This window comes from Homalodisca vitripennis, chromosome 4, assembly GCF_021130785.1.
Source record: "Homalodisca vitripennis isolate AUS2020 chromosome 4, UT_GWSS_2.1, whole genome shotgun sequence".
NCBI lineage: Eukaryota > Metazoa > Arthropoda > Insecta > Hemiptera > Cicadellidae > Homalodisca > Homalodisca vitripennis.
Window position 1 is genome coordinate 81,248,070 of NC_060210.1, and position 23,554 is coordinate 81,271,623.

A 23,554-nucleotide genomic window follows, 5' to 3' on the forward strand; every position below is an offset into this window, starting at 1 on the left:
AAGTTTGCCGATGGCATGCACACGCACATATACAATCCACCTCCCCCCGCGCAGGAATTGGACAACAGACCAGAACCAGAACACTAACATCGGAACATAGAGTGCCAGTGCGAGGCTAGTCGTTGTGGAGGAGGTATGAGTGGTCGTCATAGCGTTTGTTCGCGCACTTCCCGTTATCAATCGAACATTGTAGATATGATAAAGTATATATTTTCTCGCGGGTTTTTATTTATTTTAGTGTAAAATAACTTTTGCTACAAACTAACATCTAATTTTTTGCACGAAGAGTTTCTCAAAATGTATTTTTCCCGATTTACTATTTTTTGCTGCTTGTTTCCCATGTCTTTGGGGCTTGTGGACTACTGCGATGAGAACAAAAGAAACTCTTCAATCTTAACACCCGGAATTCAGTTTACTAAGGAACTGAGTTCTTCGGAATATGCGGTGTTGTCCAGTTTTAAAAGTCTTCATTGTTGTGCTAAAGGATATAGAAGCATCGAATGGTAAGTTGAATATTATTTGTTTAATATCAGAGATTTTTAGTTCTCTATGGTATTTAATGGATTTGTATTTATGTTTTATAGCTTAAAGTAGCTGTAACGTACATAGAGCACAGAATAGAAAATTCTGTGCTTTATGGTAACGTAGTAAATAGCTTAACTAGACAGTTTGTTTATAACGAAAACAATGGCCTGCAATACATTTTTAAACCATGTTAGTATTTAGTTTTAAAGAAAAACTACAACTGTAATTGTACTATATATTCCGATGTAATCAAATTGATAAATATATTGAACGATCAGTTGTGGTTGAAAATTGTTTTATTTGTATAAAATATAGGTAACGTTACGTGAAATATGTGAGATATAGTGGCTAGATTGTTCAATAATATCTAATAGTTTAGAAGCTGAGAGACAATCTGCAATTACAACCAAATGTGATTATTCTCGATATCGGTAGAGTAATAAATATTCCCTAAAAAAGAAATCGATGATCATCTGCGTTAGTTTTGGCGGTGGACGAAATTGGAGGATCTGTTACATATTTCATCAGATCACATTTTTTTACACATTTGAACTATTTAATATAATTTACTTTTCTACTTGATACTCCTTCCATGAATTATAATCTGTCATACGATCAAATATCTAGTTTTATAAACTTGACTGTTTTTGTGTGGATGTTAATGGAATTAGGGAATATTCACATATTTAACTTTATTTGAACTAAATTGTATTATCGAACTATATTGGATTTAATTGAACCATTTGATCAAGTTTGGTAAGATCTATAGAATCTTGAACAAATTGGATCAAAATACTGGATTATATTATTATTTAAATATTTTCTCAGGTTGTGTTTCTCTTAGCTATCACATTAAAACCCAACCGTCAGACATATCAATAAATCTTACATCAGTCTGAGTTAAGGGATATACAGACGCCTTAAAGTGGGAATTTTGCCTCTTGCATTTGTCTGACGATATTATAACTGTTCTTTAACACCTCCAGTGCGACATGAGTCATGTATTGTACTTATACAGACTCCGGCCGGCCATGGGGATATAAGCAGTGTGTTTCACTGCAGGAATTGTTATAAACTGTGATACATCTCTAGCTATATTATATCTTGTTAAATGTACTTGATGGTCGGTTTTAAGTGTATAAAGCTAGGAAAAATATAATCTATGAATAAAATAGTCGTTTTATATCTTTTGATAACTTCTCATTTTGACCTTGAAGTAAACCGTATGGCTGACTATATCTTTCTCAGGAAAGGCGTCTAGATTATAATAGTTATCTCCTAGAGGATTAACCCTTTTAATTGCTTTATAATCTTCAATCTACCTTTCCCTGTTCCCCGAAAATGTATTAAACTAATTTAATTTGCTTGGATTAACAGAGTTTCCAATCTAACCTTAGTACCAATCTTATAAATAAATAAGATGTAGTTCTAGACTATATAAATAAGCTTTTCGCCGAATTAAACCATGTATATGAAAATACGAAATGGAAACAACTACGCATTTTTTAATTATTCTAATGATTAAACTTCTATGATCATGTTTATTTATATTACTAGGGGTATTTAGACTAGAATAAGATCACTACTGGGTTCACCAAGCTATATTTAGATTTTAGTTGTAGGACTAGCAACAGTCTTGAGTAATAATTACCCATCTAAACCACTTACAATGTGAGGGATGGGGGAGAGGGCAAGCATTATTAATTTCGTCACAAGACTTATCCTTGTTAAGATAATATCTTTACCATGTGTTGAGTGATAACAATTTTTTGAGTAGATAATAAATACTTTTATATTCACTTCCACTATTTGCATGTCTCTCTTATACAAAAGAAATAAACTTCACGTTACGGTAAAGGAGTTCTTTCCTCTGACATTATATCATCCATTACCGAATAAAATGTAGGTTCGTGGAGCAGCGTGATAGACTAGGGTAGCAGAAGAGCATAAATAAGCGGATCACAACAGCAGGCGCGCCGGCCGCGTGTAGTGGCTATCAATCAGTGCAATGTTTATGGACACTGATTTGTTGGTTTAGGCGCCCTGTCATGTCCGTCTCTGTGTCGACCGTGAGTCTACACTGTCTGTGGACACAGAGTAAGTAATCGTAGTAATCGTTCTCACTCGAGAGGCAGACAATTACTGTTATTAAATACAAATTACTTAATCTTAGTCAACAATATAAATACAAACACTTGATTTATAATAATAAATAAAATACTTGTTTCTATACATTTAGGGACAAACAGTATTAAAACAAAGTATTCTTCTACGATAGGTATTATAATATTCTCAAAAATCATAATAATGAATAATCTATGTTATATTTTACCGATATTTCAGTTTTAACAATATAAAAGCGTGGGTTCTTTAAACAGTATGCCGCTCCAATATATCTTAAATGTACGAGTAGGTATTATAAAAAGTTAAAACGTTGTATTTGCTAATGACTTTATTAACAACAAAACACTGTTCAATATATAAACACTGAGTCTACCATATAAATATCATGAACATGTTAGGCCTATGTACCAATAATAATAACCTTATCAATTTTGTACCTAACGTTCCTATTTTCTTTAGTCTTCGCCGTACATTTACAACTCACTCTGCTCGGAGTCGACAAAGAGTGTAACGAATGAAGCTCTCTCTATTCCTTCGTCTGAACACACCCCAAGGACTGTGCAGTCTCAACGTTAGGCCCCCTCTCACAATGGCTCAGGTAGGACAGTACATCACCAGACCGTGGCCTCCTTGACAGCGGATGGGTCGTAGATCAATCAGTACCTCAGTACTGCTACCAACAGTGTTTGTAAATCCACTACGGTACCTATATTCTGTCCCCCGCGCCGTGTTATATTTCCAGCGCCAAGTGTTACTATTTTCTTCCTTACGAAAATTAAATACTTTTTAAATTTTGTTCCACACTGCACATAGATATTTTTATATATTGGCCTAGCAAATTTTACACAAACACGGGGTCGGGCACGTGCTTAGGATCGACGGTTTCTTCCTTTGGAAGAAATTTCCTAGATAAAACTACAATTTGAAGCAACATGCACGCGTTGTGTAGAGAGAGGTCCGGAGGAGAAGGAACTGAAGTTGGCTTGATCGATTACTGGGACCGGAGGTCTCATTGTTTATTACTCGTACAATAGGAAGTTCAGTTCCAGTTACATGCACAGTTCACTCTCATTGTAGGTTGGCGGGTCTCCCATCTGGTGATTCACTCGCGGATCTGATTCACTGGTTCACGCTCTACATCTAATCTACATAATATACCATATATCTTACCAGTCTGCCTCTCAATACACTATGGTGTGCAGTTAGTTATCCTTGTTTTGTTATCTCCCTATTTACCACCCTTAGTTTACAAATTTTGTTTCGTATTAATTTTTTCTTTACTGTAAATTGTACATAGTGTAGACGATAATGGTATGACGTCAAAGGTGTTAGAGGAGTGTCCCGAAATGTTGCGTCATTAGTTTAACAAAATTTACGAGGCCTAACGTAACTATAAAACGTTTCCGGAACTTTGCTATTATGCATTCAAACTATTCTTGATTAATCAATGAAACTTGATTATTCCTCAAATAAAAGGTTTACAAACGTGGGTTAAAGGTGAACCAGTAGGTCCACGTTTGGATCGATTGTTGGACTTGTTAGGTCCACACCTAGTTTTGACGAGGGTACTGCCGTCAGTGTTCTGCAGTGTACCTGTGGACTACCGATTCTTCTTTTAAAAACTGGCCTGGATGTGCATTAGTTTTTCTACCTGCACTTATTTAAGTGCTGCTTGCACTACATTCTCACAGCTTACTCCTAAATTTGTAAATATTGACAACAGTTTACTCATACCAGCACTTAAGTTATTACATGTAAAGTGAATTACTAATTATGATTATTTTTTTAAACAAATTCCATACGTTATTCATTATATTAGTATCTCAGGAATACGGTATTATACCATTAAATTATACTCATCTACAGTAAGTTTGTATTAATTATCCCTCTCTTGTTCCACCGTTGATACCATTAATGCTGTATATGCGTTTAGACTTACACTTCAACTGTATGGGTAGTTTTTTATTTTATTATTACTTTTAAGAATTAAAACAACAATTTAGTTCATATCGAATATGCCACGTTTATAGTTGTATCACATTACTTAAAACTTTATGAAGCCATCCTATTTTATTACTAGAGGCGCTTGGCCTATAAAACAAAACTTATTTGTCTACAGAGACATAGCCTTAGCTGATGTAATGTCTTATCAGCAGCTACATCATATTCGAATTAAATGTGTAATATATGACACATTTAGGGAAACTGGCTGATTATTTGTAATCCTGTGTTTATTAAAATAACAAACCTGAAGTGTCATCAATTTTTCAATAATCTTTTACAACTAATAAATATACGTATATTAGGATTCCTATTTGTATATTAACAATTCACGATTAATTATAGTTTACGAACGTAAGTTTAATTGTATAGTAGGGAGTAACACTATATTAAACTAAAATGAAATTAACATTTCTAATTTCGAGTATAATATGTATATACAAGTTTACTATTTATATACGTAGTATAATAATATAAGTTTGGAAGAAAATGTACTTTTCCGCCTAATTGTTTTATTTGACGTTATTACTGTTTATACAAATGTGATAAATGTTTACTGTAAGCTGTTACTCTTAAGTCAATGTAAGCCAAGTAAAATAAAGAATTAAAAGTAGTTAAATATTTATATCTCTACATTACGTATTTGATCATGGATTACAAATTACATAATAACTTACCGAGAAAACACACACACACACACACACACACACACACACACACACACACACACACACACACACACACACACATGTTTCTAATGTTTCTAAATATTATTTGGACTTTGAATGGGGATAACATATACAGCACAGTGCTATCGTACACATATCCATCACTAAACATTTAAAAATACACATATGTACAAATACGCAATTTTTATGATATTTATCACTCATTTTAATTTATATATCTATTTGGCCTATCCAGACTTTGGGCAATAGGCCACAATACACATTAATTTATCAAATTATATAAATTTTCAAATAAAACATGAAATTACTGCACACAATATAATAATAATATTAGCAGATTAAAAAGGACCTATTCCATTTATCACCAATAATTAATATATTCATTTTTGGGTTGTTGAAATAAATGAATATTAAAATTGTGTAACTAAACATAATTAGATATGCTAAGAGTAAATTGTTAATAATATTGTTCAATGGTATTGGCATTTTATTTTACATATATGAGTACTGACAAAATTATATCACATTATAAATAAACTTTTGAGGTGTACTGCAAAAAAACTTTCTTGTAAAAAGAAGTGTAATCTACTGAACAGTTTTTTTGTTATTGAAATGCATACACCGCAATTAAAATAACTAGTATTCAAAATAAAGTGCGTATGGTTCTGATGAGTTGAAGTGGAAAGCTTGAATGAAAGTGATGGGGTTCGTTGGATATTAACCATTGAGGTAAAAAATGAGCAATATTCTTATACAGTACCATTGATATTTGACCGTTGATTGATATTATTTTCTCCCACGATCTAGATCTAGAAATATCCGTTGAAATACTGCAGTGTTAGGAAGATCCCTTGTCAACCCTGATCAAAAGAAACCCGTTAGACGGGCAGTGGGTCCCAGGTCGGAACCATGGACCCATTGTCCGCTCTTTAAGAACATAAGAAATGACCTCAGAATTTTAACGACGTGGACCTACAGTCCGTCTACCATATGGATCTACGATCTTAACACGATGGGCTCTAGATTCTACGCAAACACTCCCACAGCTGTTCATCTACGCTGTTGGCATGAAAGTGTAAGCAAGTGTTAATATTGTTCATACCAGTGCCTCATGATACCACATCTAGAATACGCCTGTGCAGTAGAGTAGAGTTCCAAGAAATAACTTCTAACAAAATTAAAAATTCCCACCAATTAAAAAAAAATATCTTATCGGACAGGTGAAGTTGGAGAGTGGTTGGAGTTCCGAAGTGAGAGTACACTACTGATAGAACCTCTTCAGGTCAAGGCAACATCGTCCTGCCACCGCTAGATTCGCGACGTCACATATTATATATCCTACATAGATAGATCTCCTGACTCCACATTTTAACTATTGTGTCGCATTGTTCTGTCGTGTAGTGACGTGAGAGATATGAATTAATGAATGAAGGCGTAAAGATTAGAAGAAGTGGGGAATCCACTGGGAAGTACAGAATACAGGAACGTGTCAACTGATTAAATCGTTCAGTAGTCAGTCAGTGTTGACTCATGAGTGGATCTAAAAGGTCATATATCATATTTATGGTACCGGTGGCGGTGGCGGTGGGAGAGATGATGGTGGTATGTGTAGAGGGGGCAGGGCAGCTGTCTCGCTGTGCAGCACCGTCACGCCCGCGCAGGCCGCAGCCGAACCGCAGTTCTGCGAATGCCTTGGGACGTCGGCGAGCCCAGGTGACCCTACAATGAATGGCGACACCTCCACCTCCCCTCCCCTTCTGCCATTCTTAGGAAACAGTTCCCAGAAGAGCACAGGGGACACCTTGACAGAGGTCTCCGACGAAGGACCTTTTGTATGTTTTAGAGCAAACAACACGAAACTTTTGTACTGAAGAGCCGGCCGTTATATTTGTGCTTATTTACAACGTAAAAGATGAAATAACTTGTGGAATCGCATGGAGCAAATAGCATTTATATGTGATCATACTTTTTTATTAATTTGAGTATTATTTTTGTTGAGAGTTTCCTAGCTGCCATATTCAACTTGTGGAATCGCATGGAGCAAATAGCATTTATATGTAATCATACTTTTTTATTAATTTGAGTATTATTTTTGTTGAGAGTTTCCTAGCTGCCATATTCTTTATTTCTCTTCAAGCTACAAGCATCGGTTTCTGATGACGGGCAGTTACGCATATATGTCTAGGAACAAGAGCTAATTTACACTGCATACTTGTTTTATTTTAGCTTGGTACTCGTAAAACAATCCACCAGATACGTATGCTTTAAAATAATAGTTATATCACTGTCAATCCACGAGACAAAGACAAACACGTTTATTTTTTCTCGCGTGTTAATTTAAAAATATTCTCTGATGATATAATATTATCGGTTGATATGTTTTACCCTTCGATACTGGTCCATTTCGATTCCGACGAACATGGTGATTTATTACTTATGGGAAATTCTTCAACGATTTCACCCAAACCTATGTTGTGTGTTTATACTAGGCAGAAGTACGGCACACCGCGTGTCGCCTAACTGGCATCGCTGAGATTACTGTCGAAATTCAAATCTCTAGCTAATGTCATTATTGAGGTGTCCTGCAGATAGATATTTAAAGACACAGAAACAGATACATAAGAGATTTTTCCATCCCCTCAGCAGACCAAATGAGTACGCCAAACCACGTTTCTCGTAACAGGCTTCAATGAGATAGCATGCAACATTTTAAACTATAGCTTTTATTTACTTATCGACGCTACCGTTTCTATTATCCCTTGTGCTGACAGTGACGTAGGGCTGAGCTAGTGCGGAGTGCTGGAAACACCTGCCAGACGTCAAGCGCAGGCGCCACGGTCTTATCTCCGTTTTGTCTGGCTAGGTTTTATGTTTATATGCCTCATATGTCGTTATCTAGTCTATACACGTGCGCTGGTAGACTATCTAGCCACTCTGCGCCACTCATACCATGTAATGTCGATTATACATTCGTGCTGTGTTCATTTACAGTTTGTCTTGTTGCAAGGCGGTATAAATTATCAAAACTTTACAAAATTTTCGTCATCTTATTACAAGGTCACTTTTTTAGACAAAGTAATTTTTTGGAACGTAAAAGAATAGATTTCTGTCGGTCGTGTTATCGCGTTGGATGCCTCTGTTTAGTCGTGTATTTATCTAATTTTGTTGTTTTTCAGGCTTGTCAATTAGACAGGACGACTGTTTCGTATTGAAGTCGAAAAAGTACCAAAGTTTGTAAAAAATAAATTCCTCTAATGTCCATCTAGTTTGCTAACAACAATTCAATCTTTGATTAGCCTAGGTGTGAATTAATTATATCTACATGTAGACCAACGTTATGTACTATGTTTAATAAATAATTGTCATTGTCATTTAGTATAAAAATAAACATTTCTTCCTCTGTAAACCGTAGTAGTTTAAAAAGAATCCTTTAATAAAATATTCAAGTTGTAAAAAATAGAACTAAAGAGCTTAAGGATTGCATTATTGTTAACAGTTATTTATAACTTATGATGTATTTACACTTGTAGATATGTGTCTAATTTGAGTTTTACAATTAACTATATGTTTGGATAAAAAGTTTCATGTATAATTTGTTTTATTTACCATATATGTTACAACTAAGTCGAACATGTTTTAGCAAATTACAAAATTGCTTATGGATTTTTATAAATATTGAAAGTTAAACATGAATTATTGTACAGTTTGATCAAACATTCTTGTAGTGTATTTCATGTACCAAAAAACATGTAAAAGTCTTATCTACCTCTTTATATATTTCTTTCTCTATCGGAAAGAAAGAATGTTGAGAAAAAGTTGATAAGTTGTTCTCAACACACATTAGCTTATTTATTTGATGGCCTTGTATTTGTAACGACATACTTCTTAGGAAGTGGGTAAAACAGGTAGGCTATGTTCCTCGGACTGTAACTCGATCCCGGGCGAGGCAGTGTTGTGAGGACGACCGCCGACCACGAGAGCCGCGACCAGTTCCCAGAAGAAGCTGGTAGCAGTCGCGGCCGAGCCACTCCCCGACCACGGTCACACGCGAACCGTACCGACCGAGTCGTGGCAGAACAAAGCGGTATGCAGTTCTTGACGACTAGCTGTGCGCTGTTCGCACATGTCGTCTATGTGTTGTCTGTCGTAGACGGATATGTTAATATGGAGGAGAGGACAAGTAAGGATGCAGAAAATCAAAGTATGCCATTAATAGAATATTTCTCTTTAAATTCTTTGTAAATTTAAGATTCCTTTATTCTTCTGCTAGATACGTCAATTGAGAAGAGAATTCACAGACAGAAACAAAAAGTTGTTTGATAACATGAATCAATGGTCTGTCTATAATTATACTTAGGGTGATAAAGAATCACTAGCATAACTTAATTTTGTTTGCTTTTTTTGAAACTGTTACTTTCGAACCACTGCTGCAGTAAATCACTTAGTACATAAGCACCAGTCTCCAGACTATCGCGTGAGTTGGGGACAACACTAGAGAAACCCCATCTTAAAATATGCAGAGAGAAAATAATCAGATACTCCACTAGAAACATGATAAAGTAAGTTTAGGGTCGGGGCTAGAACAGCCTCTGGACTCTTAGAGTACTACTAGTAGTAATATAAGTCAGTTCACTGGTAAGAAACCTCTAGCAAAAACCCCTTCAACATCGAAATTTTTACTTTCTGTTTTCTGCATAAATATTCATTAAACTTAATTACCTCTCATATCATAGTAGTAGTTAAATTTATCTAAAAGAACTTCATTTTTCTCCAGGGTATATGCTTTGCTTGGGTTCAGAAATAATCAACAAACGTTTAAATATACATTTTTAGTCATTCTGAAATTATCGTATACTTAAAGGTACAAACCATTTGACACAGAATCAGTAGTGGAAGTATATTTCTGGAAACCATATTTCTTATTTGAAGTGATATTGTCTAAATAAAAAACGAGCAAGTAAAATATTTGTTCAAAGGTTTTGGGTTATTAATAATGCTAAAATTGTCTTCTGTTGTGCAGATATACCAATTTCAGCGATTCTAGGAACTCGCTCATTTACATTTATCAGATAAGATAATAGACACGCTACACGATCACGGACACATTTTCTAAGTAACTTTGAAGAAATATTATCTGGAACAGCACTAAGTTACTTGTGAACTACTGACAACACCCACATTAGTTAAACTTCTATTTTCATACTTCTTCGATTCTGACTTCATTTGTTTGTTCCATTTTCCGATCTTCCATTTTCAATTTGATTTAGGTGAGAGTTATTGTTCAGTTGGCGACCTTCTGAATATCTTTACGTCTCCTGACAACAACAGAATTACTGACGTTCGCCAACGTCTAGTATTACGATAATAGAAACTCGAGAATTAGAGGGCAGGTTTATGTTCTTTTCTTAAAGAGGTGTTTCTTAAACGTTAGTTTAAGCATTCGAAAAGGCTAACAATTCAACACAATATAGCAATGAACACACTGTTGTACAAACTAACAACAAAGAACCGAAACATAAAATACACACACGAAAACAGTTCAGTCGGTGCTGTGGTGAGCTAAAGTCGAATTATTTACATGTTATTATCGGTTGCCGGCTTGACACGACAAGTTCGTTCTTGTCTCATGTCCTGTGTGTCTATCAGTTAGAACCTGCTTGTCCCGTGTTGGTCGACAGTAATAAAAACTGTGCCGGCTCACAGCCAGACCACCTGTCCTGTACCATACAGTAACAATGTATATAATACGTTACTCTGTGCTCTTACCCCCTTTATAATGACTTCTGCGATGTAGGCTATATGAAACTATTAAGTATTAAACTGGTTCCTTTTGATTGTCGCGCGTTTACCGAAGACTTTCCCGAAAGTGATGAACGAAATCCGATTTCTGTCTGTCTGTACGCACGAAACTGTCACGAGGTCACCTAGTGAGTTGACATTTGGTGTGAAACTCCACCTCAACTACCTCTACAGTGATACGGAAAGTGGTAAACATCGGTCCATTGGGAGTCCCGGTACTTGTCTGTCAACGAAGTGACCATTATTCTTACAGGCAACCGTATTGACGAAAACACACAAAAAGCAATTAGAAAATAAACCGAGTACCTATACTATTGTAAAAGGGTTAAGCTTATGACTTTTTCAGTAAATTATCTACCCATTTTATGTTGCTTTCTTGAATTGGTTGAGGTTGCTTTCATACAAAGCTTTTTTTGTCTTAAGTATAAATATTTAATCGATTTTAAAATAACTTTTTTGGAGAACTAGTCTTAAAATATTTTGAACATAGCTCAGAACAGTGCTGCGCATACGCAAATACTCATATGAGCTTTGCATATGCCTAGGTGCTTTTAACATAGGTAATAAATCTCCTGGCACCGGCGAATAGATATTTGACACCCAATAATTATTTACGATTTCTATGGTTTTGTGTTTGCTTTGTGTCTACATAAGTACAGAAGATGCACAAGGAAATATTACTAATACATTTATCAATTTCAAATTCTAGGGATACACCCTCAATACGTGTTCAAGAGTAGCATGCATTGGCTGCGGAGTCTCTTCCACTGCTTGCAGACGATGAAATCAGATTTAAATAACGGTGTGTGTTCGCCTGTATACGCGATAACTTGAGAATTAGTTAACATTTTGTGTAAAATATCAACTCTACTACCTCTTTATCGAAACTGAAATTTGTAAAAACCTGTCTACAGGGAGATGTCCAGGTCGCTCTCCGGACCAGGATGTTGTCCTTGCTACAATAAAATGTGATACGTAGCTAGCACGTTTTATCCTTTTCTGAATTCTGCTCGTACTACAACGTAACCTACATTATTCTTAATATCCTCATTTCATAAATAACCTAAAAGTATCTAGTAACATAATTTCTTATTACATTTACCCTGTTGTATCGAGCCTCTAATTTGGTTTTTAAATGTTCTTAAACACCGTTTCTATCTCTCCGTCATAGCGTGGTTATATCTATACATAAAATCTTTAAATTTTGTAGGACTTTCTGAGCACTTCTTGTCCATAGCCATGTCACATACAAATTCAAACAATGGAATATGAGTTATAAACACGAACAGACAGACATACAGTAAACGAGGAAGATAGACCATTGGTTGCATTTAGTTTTTCTTAGGCCCCCCCATCCACTTACAGTTCTAACTGCAGTCCTGGACTGAGACAGTCCGGGACTGCCAGTTAGAACTGTAAGTGGATGGGGAATCCGGCAGGCGAATCGTTGGACTGTCAACTGTCGCACGGTGCGACAGTTCAACGATCGGACTGCAGGCGGAACTGCTAGTTAGTGGAGGCTCCCGTGACAGGCCACAGTCGACAGTCCAAGCTGCGAGATATGCGCATGCGCTAGCTCAGCTGCTCCGTGTCGGCCTCATGCGTCATTGAGTGGTGAGCGTTTGGTGGTTGCGCATTGTTTTGTTTGTGACGCGGCAATCATGGCCAGTTGGTCGAAGGGATAATCTTTTACAGTTTATAGAGGAGTTTAGGAAACATGAATGTGTATGGAAGGTTAAGTCAAAAGACTATCACAATAGGGAAAAGAAGGAAGCAGCCCACCGTAGTTTACTATTAGTAGTGAAAGGGTTTGACAGTACTGCAACAAAAAGCGATGTGTGTTGAAGAAGATAAACAATATCAGAAGTGCATTTCGTAAGGAACAAAGAAAGGTAACAGCCTCTCAAACGTTCCTGGCAGTGGTTACAGACGATATATATGTACCAAAGCTGTGGTACTACAGAGAACTTTTGTTTCTTATTGACCAGGAAGAATGTCTAGGAGGGACTTCCAACTTAGGAGAAGGAAGAGTCAGTGAAGACGAGGTAAGAGAATTAAATTACTAGTTTTGCGGTTAAATAATGTATTCACAATGCTACAAACTAACTTACAGTTTGTCATCGGAGGTATTTTGTTTTCAAATAATCATTATAAACTAAGAGATGTATCTGTCTTTGCCATTCCACTTTTCCTTTGTTGCTAAAATAATGAACAAATTTATTTCTTACTTCTTTTGCACTAGCCATTGGGGCGATCGGTTTGTCTATACTTGTAATGCCATGTGATCGCTGGTTCTTGGGTCCAGGCTTAGACACACCAACTTCGTCGTCATCTAAATCCAAACCAGTCTTTAGGTGAGTACCTTTGAGGGATTGTCCTACGCAAATAGTTGTGCAGGTAGCAGCACGCAACAACAACACTATTCACTTTCTTCAAGTCAATGAAGGTGATTGGTTTTTGTAGAACCTGAAATCTTCTCTCAGCGAGAATCCCAAAAAACACTTTCGACCATTCATTCGGCGTGCTCTTGAGAGTCGGTAGTTATATACCTTTCTAGGTTTGTTTGCAACCCTATAGGAAAAGGGTTTCATTATGACCTCAGTTAGGGGGAAGGCGTCATCTGCAATGAATACGTATGGAAGAGCTTCGCAGTCTACAATGCCCTCTTCAGGTAAATTGAGGCTTTTATCTGTTAGTTTCTTGTTGAAGTCTGTCTCTTTCAGAACTCCTCCATCAGATACCCGGCCATTAACACCAAAATGAAAATAAATTATTTCATAGTTTGCACTAGCAATGCAGAAAAGTACCTGACTATGGAAACCCCTTATAGTTATAGAAGTAAGAACCACTCCAGGTGGTGGTGGTGTTATGGCTATATGCTTTCCATCCATGCTGCCTAGGCAGTTGGGGAAATTCCATTTTTCCCCGTACTCCTGTGCAATTTGTTTCCACTCCTCGGCTGTAATTCGGTACCTGAAAACAATTCATAAACTGTCAGCTGTCATATTTCAGACCAGCGTTTTGTACGGAACAAATTTTAATGAAATCAAACCCATCGAGAACCGTATCACCCCTCGTTTTCCGTTCGCCACCCCCTCTGTAATTTTTTCAATATAATATTTTGAGAAAGTAATAAATAAGTAGTTAAGAATGTACTGTGGTGATAACTGAAATCATTATTGATATTGTGGTTCATTATTAAGTAATGACAGGGTGTCTACCGGGCACGGAAATAAAGGAAATCCGCGAAAAGTCACGGATTTTGACATTTTTTTCAAACATTTTTTTTTTTCAGGAGATGCTGGACGATTCACAAAAAGAACCATTAGATGCTGAGGAAAATGTACCAGCGCCCCAATTCTACAGAATCCTCCTCAAGTTGCTCGAAACCGCTTCCAATATTACCTCTGCAACACCTGAACCTAAAGATTTCTTTTAAACGGCAAAAAAAATTGTCCCCGTGTGATCAAGTCTTGGTTAATATTGGACAACGACTGGCAACAACAAAAGAAGAAGATCACTACGACGCCTTTGGGAAGAACGTTGCTCAAAAGCTGAGATTGCTGAACAATGAGCAAAGGATTTATGCGCAGAAAATCATTAATGATGCCCTGTTTGAAGCAGAACTAGGTGGACTAACACGATTTGCTACAGTTAACCCAGGTATTCTTTACTCAAGTTTCCACAACACCATCGGCAGCTAGTGTTACCCCAAGTTCAGGAGGTAGATCAACCTATGAACCAATGTATGATGATACAGCAATGTCTGGCTTCAGTGTCAACTATACAAATCTAAATTAAGTGTTCTATTATTAACAAGTAGGCTTAAACCTGTAAACTTTTCACAACCCAAGCTGTGCGGTTTTTTTTAGTAGGCCTACTCCAGTAGTTGAGTACATTGAGAGTTATATGTTGAACAAATTACATTTATTATTTTTTTTTTGTTTGTGGTGAAAATATTTGCACTCAATTAAAATTACACTTTAATCTTTATTCATATGCGGTACTGTTGTGAGCTGCCATGTGTTTTGTAATACTAGATTGCAATGTTATGTTTGACAGTGTCATAGTTTTTATAATTATTACTTTACTCATTTGTGGTTAAACATACACCATAGGTACGTATTACTTTTTATCTTTATACTTACATTAATTAAATTGATTTTTTACTTTTTCTTCCTTAGTTATAAAAAGTAAATGTGTTGTTTTGTACAACGCAACAAATACAAGTATGGATAATATAATGTTTACAATAATTTTGTATGAGTTTCATTACCTTTTACTACTTTATATAAAATGGTTAAATGTTGTGTGCACACAGAAATGAACTCGTAATCGTTAGAGATACTGGAGTTGTAATTTAAAATTAGCAAAAAGTAGTGGACATAATACAATGTGTAGGCTATGTACCTTAACAAATCCATAAGCAGATTAAAAATATTGTAATTTCTTAACAGTATGTTTGGCATTCGAAAACAACAAAGACCTACTTTATTTCTTTTTCTAACTTTTATATCTGGTTTCATATTTTGGATTTTTCAAAACTACTTGAAACACACATTAGGCTACTAACCTTGCAATAGTCATTCAAGGCCTTGACAATAGCTGAGCAGGTCTCTGGAATTATTCTTCCTAATGTTTGGGGGGAAATTCTCGTTGAAAACTTTAAATCTTCCATTGTTCTGCCAAGTGCTTAGATACCGCAATGTCGCAGTCAGTTTTTCATGTGGTGTAATGCTTTCCCTCATTTTTGTATCTTGTTTGGTAATCAATGGTGTTACTATACGTAATAAATCAAAGTACGTTTTCTCGTCCATTCTTAAGTAGTTTTTCCAGTCTCTAGGATATGCTTCAAGCTCCCTAAGAAGGTGAACGTGGTTAAATCTCTTCCTCTGAAGCCATTCTTTTTTTCCACATTTGATGCCTTCGTTTCTTGCGTTTTTTAATAGCTACCGCTATTACAGCGTATGCTGCCAAATCTTCAAACGTTAGACATTGCACTTTAACTTCACATACGATAAGAACTTAGAATGCACTTTTCCTACAGCCACAAAAACGAATAATATAACTAAAAATATAATAAATAATATAACGAATAATAACTACAAAGTACACACCTACGGCAAAACACCGGAAAAGACTGACCACGACAACCACGCCACCGAACGGGACTGCGGTCCGCGACTGCAGTCCGTACTGACGTGAACATTTTTCAACACAGTCCACAGTCCCACCGTTCACAGTTCTGACTGCAGTCAAGAACTGCAGTTCGAACTGTAAGTGGATGGGGGGCCTTATACAGGATATAAACCGTTTACAATATATTGTGGCATTGGAAAACAGGGGTCTACGTGACTAACAGCATGCAACGCAGTTTCATCTACAAACGCCTAATTGCTTTTCTAGTGTTTTCCAAAGAAGTTCCTGAACATGTTTTGCCTTTATTTGACGATCAAAATACAATATTTTATAGTATTTTGTTTACAATATTTTATACTCTGATTCTATCAGAGACTCAGCATACCAACAGCTGTGTGTATGTTCTTTTGTTATGCCTGCTCTATAAACTTTGTCTTAATACGGGCTGTACCTATACAAACTTATTGGCTGCAAATCGCAATTGGGATGAGCATTGAATAGCTATTATCAAATGGTAACAAACTTTATCTTAATAAGGACTATATATTCAAATATGATCTGCAGATCGCAATTGGGATGATCATTGAATAGCTATTATCAAATGGTAACAAACTTTATCTTAATAAGGACTATATATTCCAATATGATCTGCAGATCGCAATTGGGATGAGCATTGAATAGCTATTATCAAATGGTAACAAACTTTATCTTAATAAGGACTATATATTCAAATATGATCTGCAGATCGCAATTGGGATGAACATTGAATAGCTATCATCAGTTGTCACAAACTTTGTCTTGATAAGACGTTGAGTAAGAAAATCCGATAAAGTTAAAATAAACAAGAGTATCGTACTCTTGTAGAACAGAATCAAAACAGGCGTTGCTCTTGTCTCAAATATAACAATCTCCATTCCCAATGTCAGCCATCTTCATTCCATCCAATTAGCAATCGGTTTATTTAACCAGCCAGCCAGCCAACATACAATCTTGAGTTCGGGCTTGTTCAATTTTTTGCACTTTCTCTTGACTCACGTTACAGTGTAATGTTAATAATTACTAATTTCTTAATTTCAGGTGGTGGTATCATGAACACTGTCATTACAAACGAATGATACTTGTAGCGTATTATTGACTGCATAACGCTACAGGTGTTAAAGCAATCTTGTTAATTATATTATGTGACGGATAAAAACACGCAATGGCACTTTATTTGTCGGAATTAGATAAAGATTGCCTTTAAATAGTTTTTACATTACTGAAAATGTGTTGTGCAATCATTACATTATTAAACTAAAATGTATAAATAGAAGGTTACTGCATTCAGGAATGGTATTCATATAGTAGACTTTGTTAAATACTCGTATCTCTATAGATAATTTGTATCTTTTTTACTACTGTACGTTTTAACAATAAAGAACTAATTGTATATTTACCTTATCCGTCGAGCTGCAACAGTCACTCATAAATTTAATTAAGAAGATATTATAAATGAATAAGTACGTTTATATAAGTCCCCTGTCGGGTCTATCCCCTAAAACTTCGGAACAGGTTCTAACATTAAGATTTATTAGTATAACACTATATTATTGCGATGCAACCTTAGAAAATTACAATAATGAGATAAAAAAATTCGGACAATTACCAACTTACAGATTTCATCTGGTCAATGACTAGTTAGTGGAAACGTTAAACGGCTGCTGAAGAAAGAGAAATTTCGTTGAGGCGCATTGTAAGTCTAAAAATTAAAATTTATAGTTTATTATGAAACTTTTCTGAATTTTCGTACATGTTACTCGTGAAACCTAAACATTCAGTCAAGACGTTTTAAATACGTTTCTTTAAAGTGATACTTCAAACTTAAAATGTGTAAATTGTAATATTATCGTCACTCTGAAGTTCAAAAAGCCCGTGTTGTCAGTTCGATCGCAATCGTTTCCATTGCCCACGCTCGCAACGCCATGCCGGTGTGACGCAGTCAGGCCTCATTACGTTCGGTCCCGGGAGGTTTTGACAGAGCCTGTAGTATAATGAGATGATGGTATCACAGGTCCACGTTGATGGTGGTCCCGTGCCTGCCCGCAGCTCCTTTCACGATTCGAGGGCGGGGCCAACTCGACATTCGATTGGTCGCATTGGCTGATTTATGTTTCAGCTAATCGAATCCCAGTAAGATTCAATTGATTGACATAATGTCAATGTGACATACCGTAAATCCAAATATTAGTTATTAGCCCGAAGTTTAAAAACAAAATCACGCGTGTGCACAACAGGGTGGAGTTGTGTTGCAAGAAGATGTTTGAGAATATTTTTAAAGTCGATGGACCAGATTATTTTGTTTATTCTCGCCGAAGAAAGAGTCGATGACGGTCGATATTAGTAAAATAGTGGTGTACATGCTACTTAGTTTCGATGCAGTGTGAACGGGAAAACTTAGATGATAGTTATTGATGTATGCAATGTTTTATTTTTTTACCCCACTGTTGTGTCTTTTAGCTAGAGAACAAATTTCAACGCATTTTTATGTGATATTGACAATTTTCCAAATTTCACTGTAATCATTAGCAGCCACATTTTTTACCCGCTGCGAGTCGAGCTCCGGCCTGTGCGGAGCGGCTTGTCAATAGCGAGCCCGGATCCACATTCCCGCCCGCCCAGTTCTCTGGGAACTACTGCCATTTTGACGAACGTCATTTTTTGCGTTATCAAAACTCGATTTGCCTCAAAATGTCTGTCCTTGAATTTAATTCTTCGTCTCTGGCGACGCATAAAAATGCTCAGGAATAAGGCGGCTTGTTCCTTTTTCATCGAGTTGTTCTTACCTTTCGGGACATTCATCACCGTGCGTCCATCGTTAATTACATCTGGTCTCGGTGCAGGCATCCGAGTACTGAGTACCGAGTACTGCGGGACACTTCACTTGGCAGCCTTTTTATGTCCTTTCTACCCATTTAAATCTTTTATTTAAAGTGACATTTGCAGTACAATTATTGCAATTGTTTCATGCATTAAAAATTTAATTGTTTTTGTCATTATTAATCGAGGAGCATGGAAATCTAAAAAATATTTCGAGGGTATCTCTAGAGATAAATTCACTAAAACAAACTGCAGAACACGTGCATATTGACTGGTCATTTTGCCATCTTAAGCTATTTGGATAAAGATGGTAAGTATCATCAAGAAGTTCTGTTCCTTTGGTATCAGAAGTGCTAAAAGTGTAATCTACCAAGGCTTCACATTCTACTTTCCGTTAGAGGAAGTCCTGGGTGAGGATAAAATTGTGGTATTAGTATTATAAAACTTGTTCTAAATACACAAGGTAGGAGTACGCCTACGCCACTCCACGTGTCGCGAAACTGGCTTCCATGAGGTTGCATAACAATATCAAGTCTAGGTCTGTCTATAGCTCCTTTCATTGGGCTACGACGTCACATGTTCAAATGTCGTATGATTGTTCTCAAATTGTTTTTACAAGATGATTTATTCTGGAATTTTCTCGTCACCTTCGTAGTTACCCATGAGACCAATGTAAAAATGTTTGCTAACGCTCAGCCAAGTCCTCGTGGACTTGTTGAAGCACATCATTGAAATCGACATTACTTACATAGAAATAAAGCTTCGTGCAGAATTTAAAATGTATAGGTCATTTCGTTAAGATATCACGCCAACAAACAGAAATAACATCCAGCTCCTCCAGTGATAGGCTTCGCTAACGTTCAGCCAATGAAAAGTCTATGTAATGAAAAGGGTTCTCTACTTCCGGGTAAAATAAAACCTGTATATTTTCAGCCGCACTAGTTTTCGGAGAGGTCGTAATGAGAGGGGGTTACAAATATCAAGAGATAATTTTTTTTCGTCATTTTCTATTTCATATTTTACACAACTTGACTATATAATATAATTTCAGTTTGTACTTGACATTCCTTCCATGAAATTATATGCAGTAATATATTTGTATGAAAAGTATTTAGTTTGATAAACTACAGTAGTTAGTTGTTTTTTACAGTAATCCGATTATGATAGGATGTAATAAAGTTTGATAAACCTGTCTGTTTAAAGGTTTTAATTCGAGTTTTACAGTGATCAAACTCATATATTAATTAGATATTTTAGAGTTATTATACGAATAAGTGTGATTTGTTGACTGTGGACCGATGAAGATTTCGAAAAATTAAGCAAAAGGATTACTCAAGCATAAGGAAAATTAAAACTAATCAAAACCTACGTGCGTAAGAAATAAATTATATAACAATATTCAGTTCATACATTTCCCTGCTATTTACTTTGTAAATTGACATTTAATTTTAGCATAAATGTTATAATCAATTTTATAATATGATAAAGTACAGTATATTTTAAACAGTTTATTTATGCCTTCACACGAATGTAAGTTAAAATATGTTTTCGCTAAGCGTTTTTGTTTTTTCAAAACCACAACGAAAACTATAATTTCTGTCTGTTTGTTTCTGCCTTCTGTGCGCACGATATTAACTACACGAACTGGCCTATAGACTGAAATAGTTTTATACGGACTAAACTGAGTTCGATGATGGTGTCTCTCACACTGAATGATATTTGGCTGAGCGTTAATGAATATTTTTACATTGGTCATAGAGGAAATCACAATGTCAACTAGAATATATAAATTCGTAAACATATATCTTTAACTATAGTTTAAAATAGTGGATGCAATCCCATTGAAGCCTATACGTGAACCGTGGTTTGGATTACTCCTACCTTCTCTTATGTGAAGTAAATACATACTTTTATCAATTTATAATGTTTTCCAAGAACCTTTCTCTCTATTCCAAAAATACTTTTTGCACAACACCCACCCCACCGATACATAACACTATACGATTTTTGACATTTAAAGCTAATTTTTTTGGACAATAATTGATTTTTTGAAGACTAAGCCAAATTTATAGTCGCATTTAATTACATCATCTTTGTTGACTATTATCGATGCCAGCCAAAACGTGACAGAAGCGTTGAAATCGAAATGCCATGTCGGGCCAAAAATAAGATGCACACCTGTGAGGGACTTGGCTCATTGCAATGTCCTGGCTCACACCGACACTGGCCTGTGTCACTGTGTCAGGTGTAGAACTGCAACTGCCTCCTTGTCGTGTCTGAGCCAACTCTTAATTAAGTAATCACGGTCACAGACAATAGCCGATTTGAATAGGTCATCTTATTTTCTCTTTTGTTAAAATCGTGATCATATATTTTTTATACGCATGACAATAATTGAGGTCCACCTTTGTAGACGCCGTGTATTTGATCCATTCCGTGGTCAAAGAGTATGGATCTTCTAAATTTATGCATATTATAGGACTATGTACACAAGTATATATATATATATATATATATATATATATATATATATATATATATATATATTTACATTAAATTGTATAAATGTAAATTATAAAATAAAAAAAATATAAAACTCCCGGCGGAGCAAGTACTTTTTGCGATTCAATGTTTATTGAAATATATATATATATATATATATATATATATATATATATATATATATATATATATACATATATTGAATTAGAGGTAAATTTCATTACCAATATCGAAAGTCACCTATTGCGGAGAGAAATTGCATTTACACGAGAAGCGAAGCTGAGCGTGGAACATGCTATCGAGTTTCGCAATAGAACTTCATTGAACTATATCGTTGCAAAAGACACACGAAATATTTTAACAGATTATGTGCCATTCATAGTCTAGTAATTATTCTTCCATAGGAAACTTAGTACTATGATTCATTTTGGTGTTAAAATCGGATATTTGAACATAGCACTGTCAAAACAAATAACGGAATCACAGTGATGGAATTTCATTGTTTCGGGAAAGAGATATTTTCATAGGGAAAGAATTGTTTGCATAGGGAACGTAATGTTTGGGAAATGAGCTGAGTTAGCTACGAGGAAAACGATGACTTCCGCAGATCTCAGCTGTATCGTAAAGTAACCCATTATCGTACAAGGTGATGAGAATACAATTTAGAGACGCGTCGAAGGATTCGACACTCTTGGTCATCAGAACGATTCGCCGGCACATTATGTTTTGACCCTTACAGAGTCGGCGCGGTGTCTGGTTTTATGATGATCTAAACAAGGTTCACAATACTCCATAACACTATCGGAGAAAGGGTTTTATGATTGTGATGATAACTTGTAATAAGTTTTGCGATCATGCCAAACTTTGATGAGTTTAGCCAACCTGCTGTACCTACATAGATTATGTGACATTTATAGTGTAGTAATTATTCTTCCACAGGAAACTTAGCACAATAATTAATTTTGGTGTTAAAATCAGCTATTTAAACAAAGCACTGTCAAAACAAATAATGGAATCACACTGATGGAATTTCATTGTTTGTACAGGGACAGAGATGTTTACACAGGGAAAGCGGTGTTACTGATAAGGAACTCAGCTGATTTAGTTACGAGGAAAACAATGACTTTCGCAGATCTCAGGACAGATTCGACACTATTGGTCATCAGAACGATTCGGCGGCACATAATATTTTGGCCCTTACAGAGGCGGCGGCGCGGTGTCTAGTTTTATGATGATCCTAACAAGGTTCATAATACTCCACAACACTATAGAAGGGAAGGAGAAATGGTTTTATGATTGTGATAATAGCTTGTAATAAGTTTTGCGATCGCCGGAAAAAAAACAACCAACGTTGAAAGCCAACCTACTGTACCTACCCTATAAAATGCTCAGCTCCTATATTGTAAAACACATTTATTTAAATAAGAACTTATAAATCATTTAAATGATAATTAAAACTATGTTTGGTACGTTTAGGCCTTTGTGTACGTGTTGGAATTGCACAGCTGCAATGAACACGTCGTACGCCGAGTGTTGTACTCACACAGTACAGTACAGTGCCAACAGTTCCTCGTGAGTAACCGCGTATACTACGCGGAACTGACGCTCGCGCTGGCAGGTTTCCCGCTAATTTGGGAGGACTCTCGGTTGTTTAACGGGTCCGACAAGGTGCAAACAATGAGCTCGTCACCGGAGTTCTCGGAAGTGCGGGTCCTTTGTCCACCTTCGGGCTTCACAATTGTTGGACATGTTGATGGATAGGGGCATGTTTGACGTTTGACGTGCACAGGGAAATGGTTTTAGCCCATTGTACTTTGCTGACTCGGGCCGAACTGTAATCAATTAGTGACAGGTAGATGGTCAGTAAGTTTTCAAACCCGAATGAAAATATTTATAATTTTGTACCTCGTGTTTGAGTT

The 23,554-nt window shown here is 36.0% G+C and overlaps 1 protein-coding gene across 1 annotated transcript in view; it reads left to right on the forward strand.

Moving 5' to 3' along the window:
* The window catches only part of LOC124359622 (X-linked interleukin-1 receptor accessory protein-like 2), a 72,447-nt gene continuing 48,893 nt past the window's right edge, over positions 1-23,554 (forward strand). Inside the window, exon 1 of the mRNA XM_046812524.1 lies at positions 1-503. Coding sequence (XP_046668480.1) covers positions 298-503 — 206 coding nt within the window. The 5' untranslated portion in view covers positions 1-297. The remainder of the gene's footprint in view (positions 504-23,554) is intronic.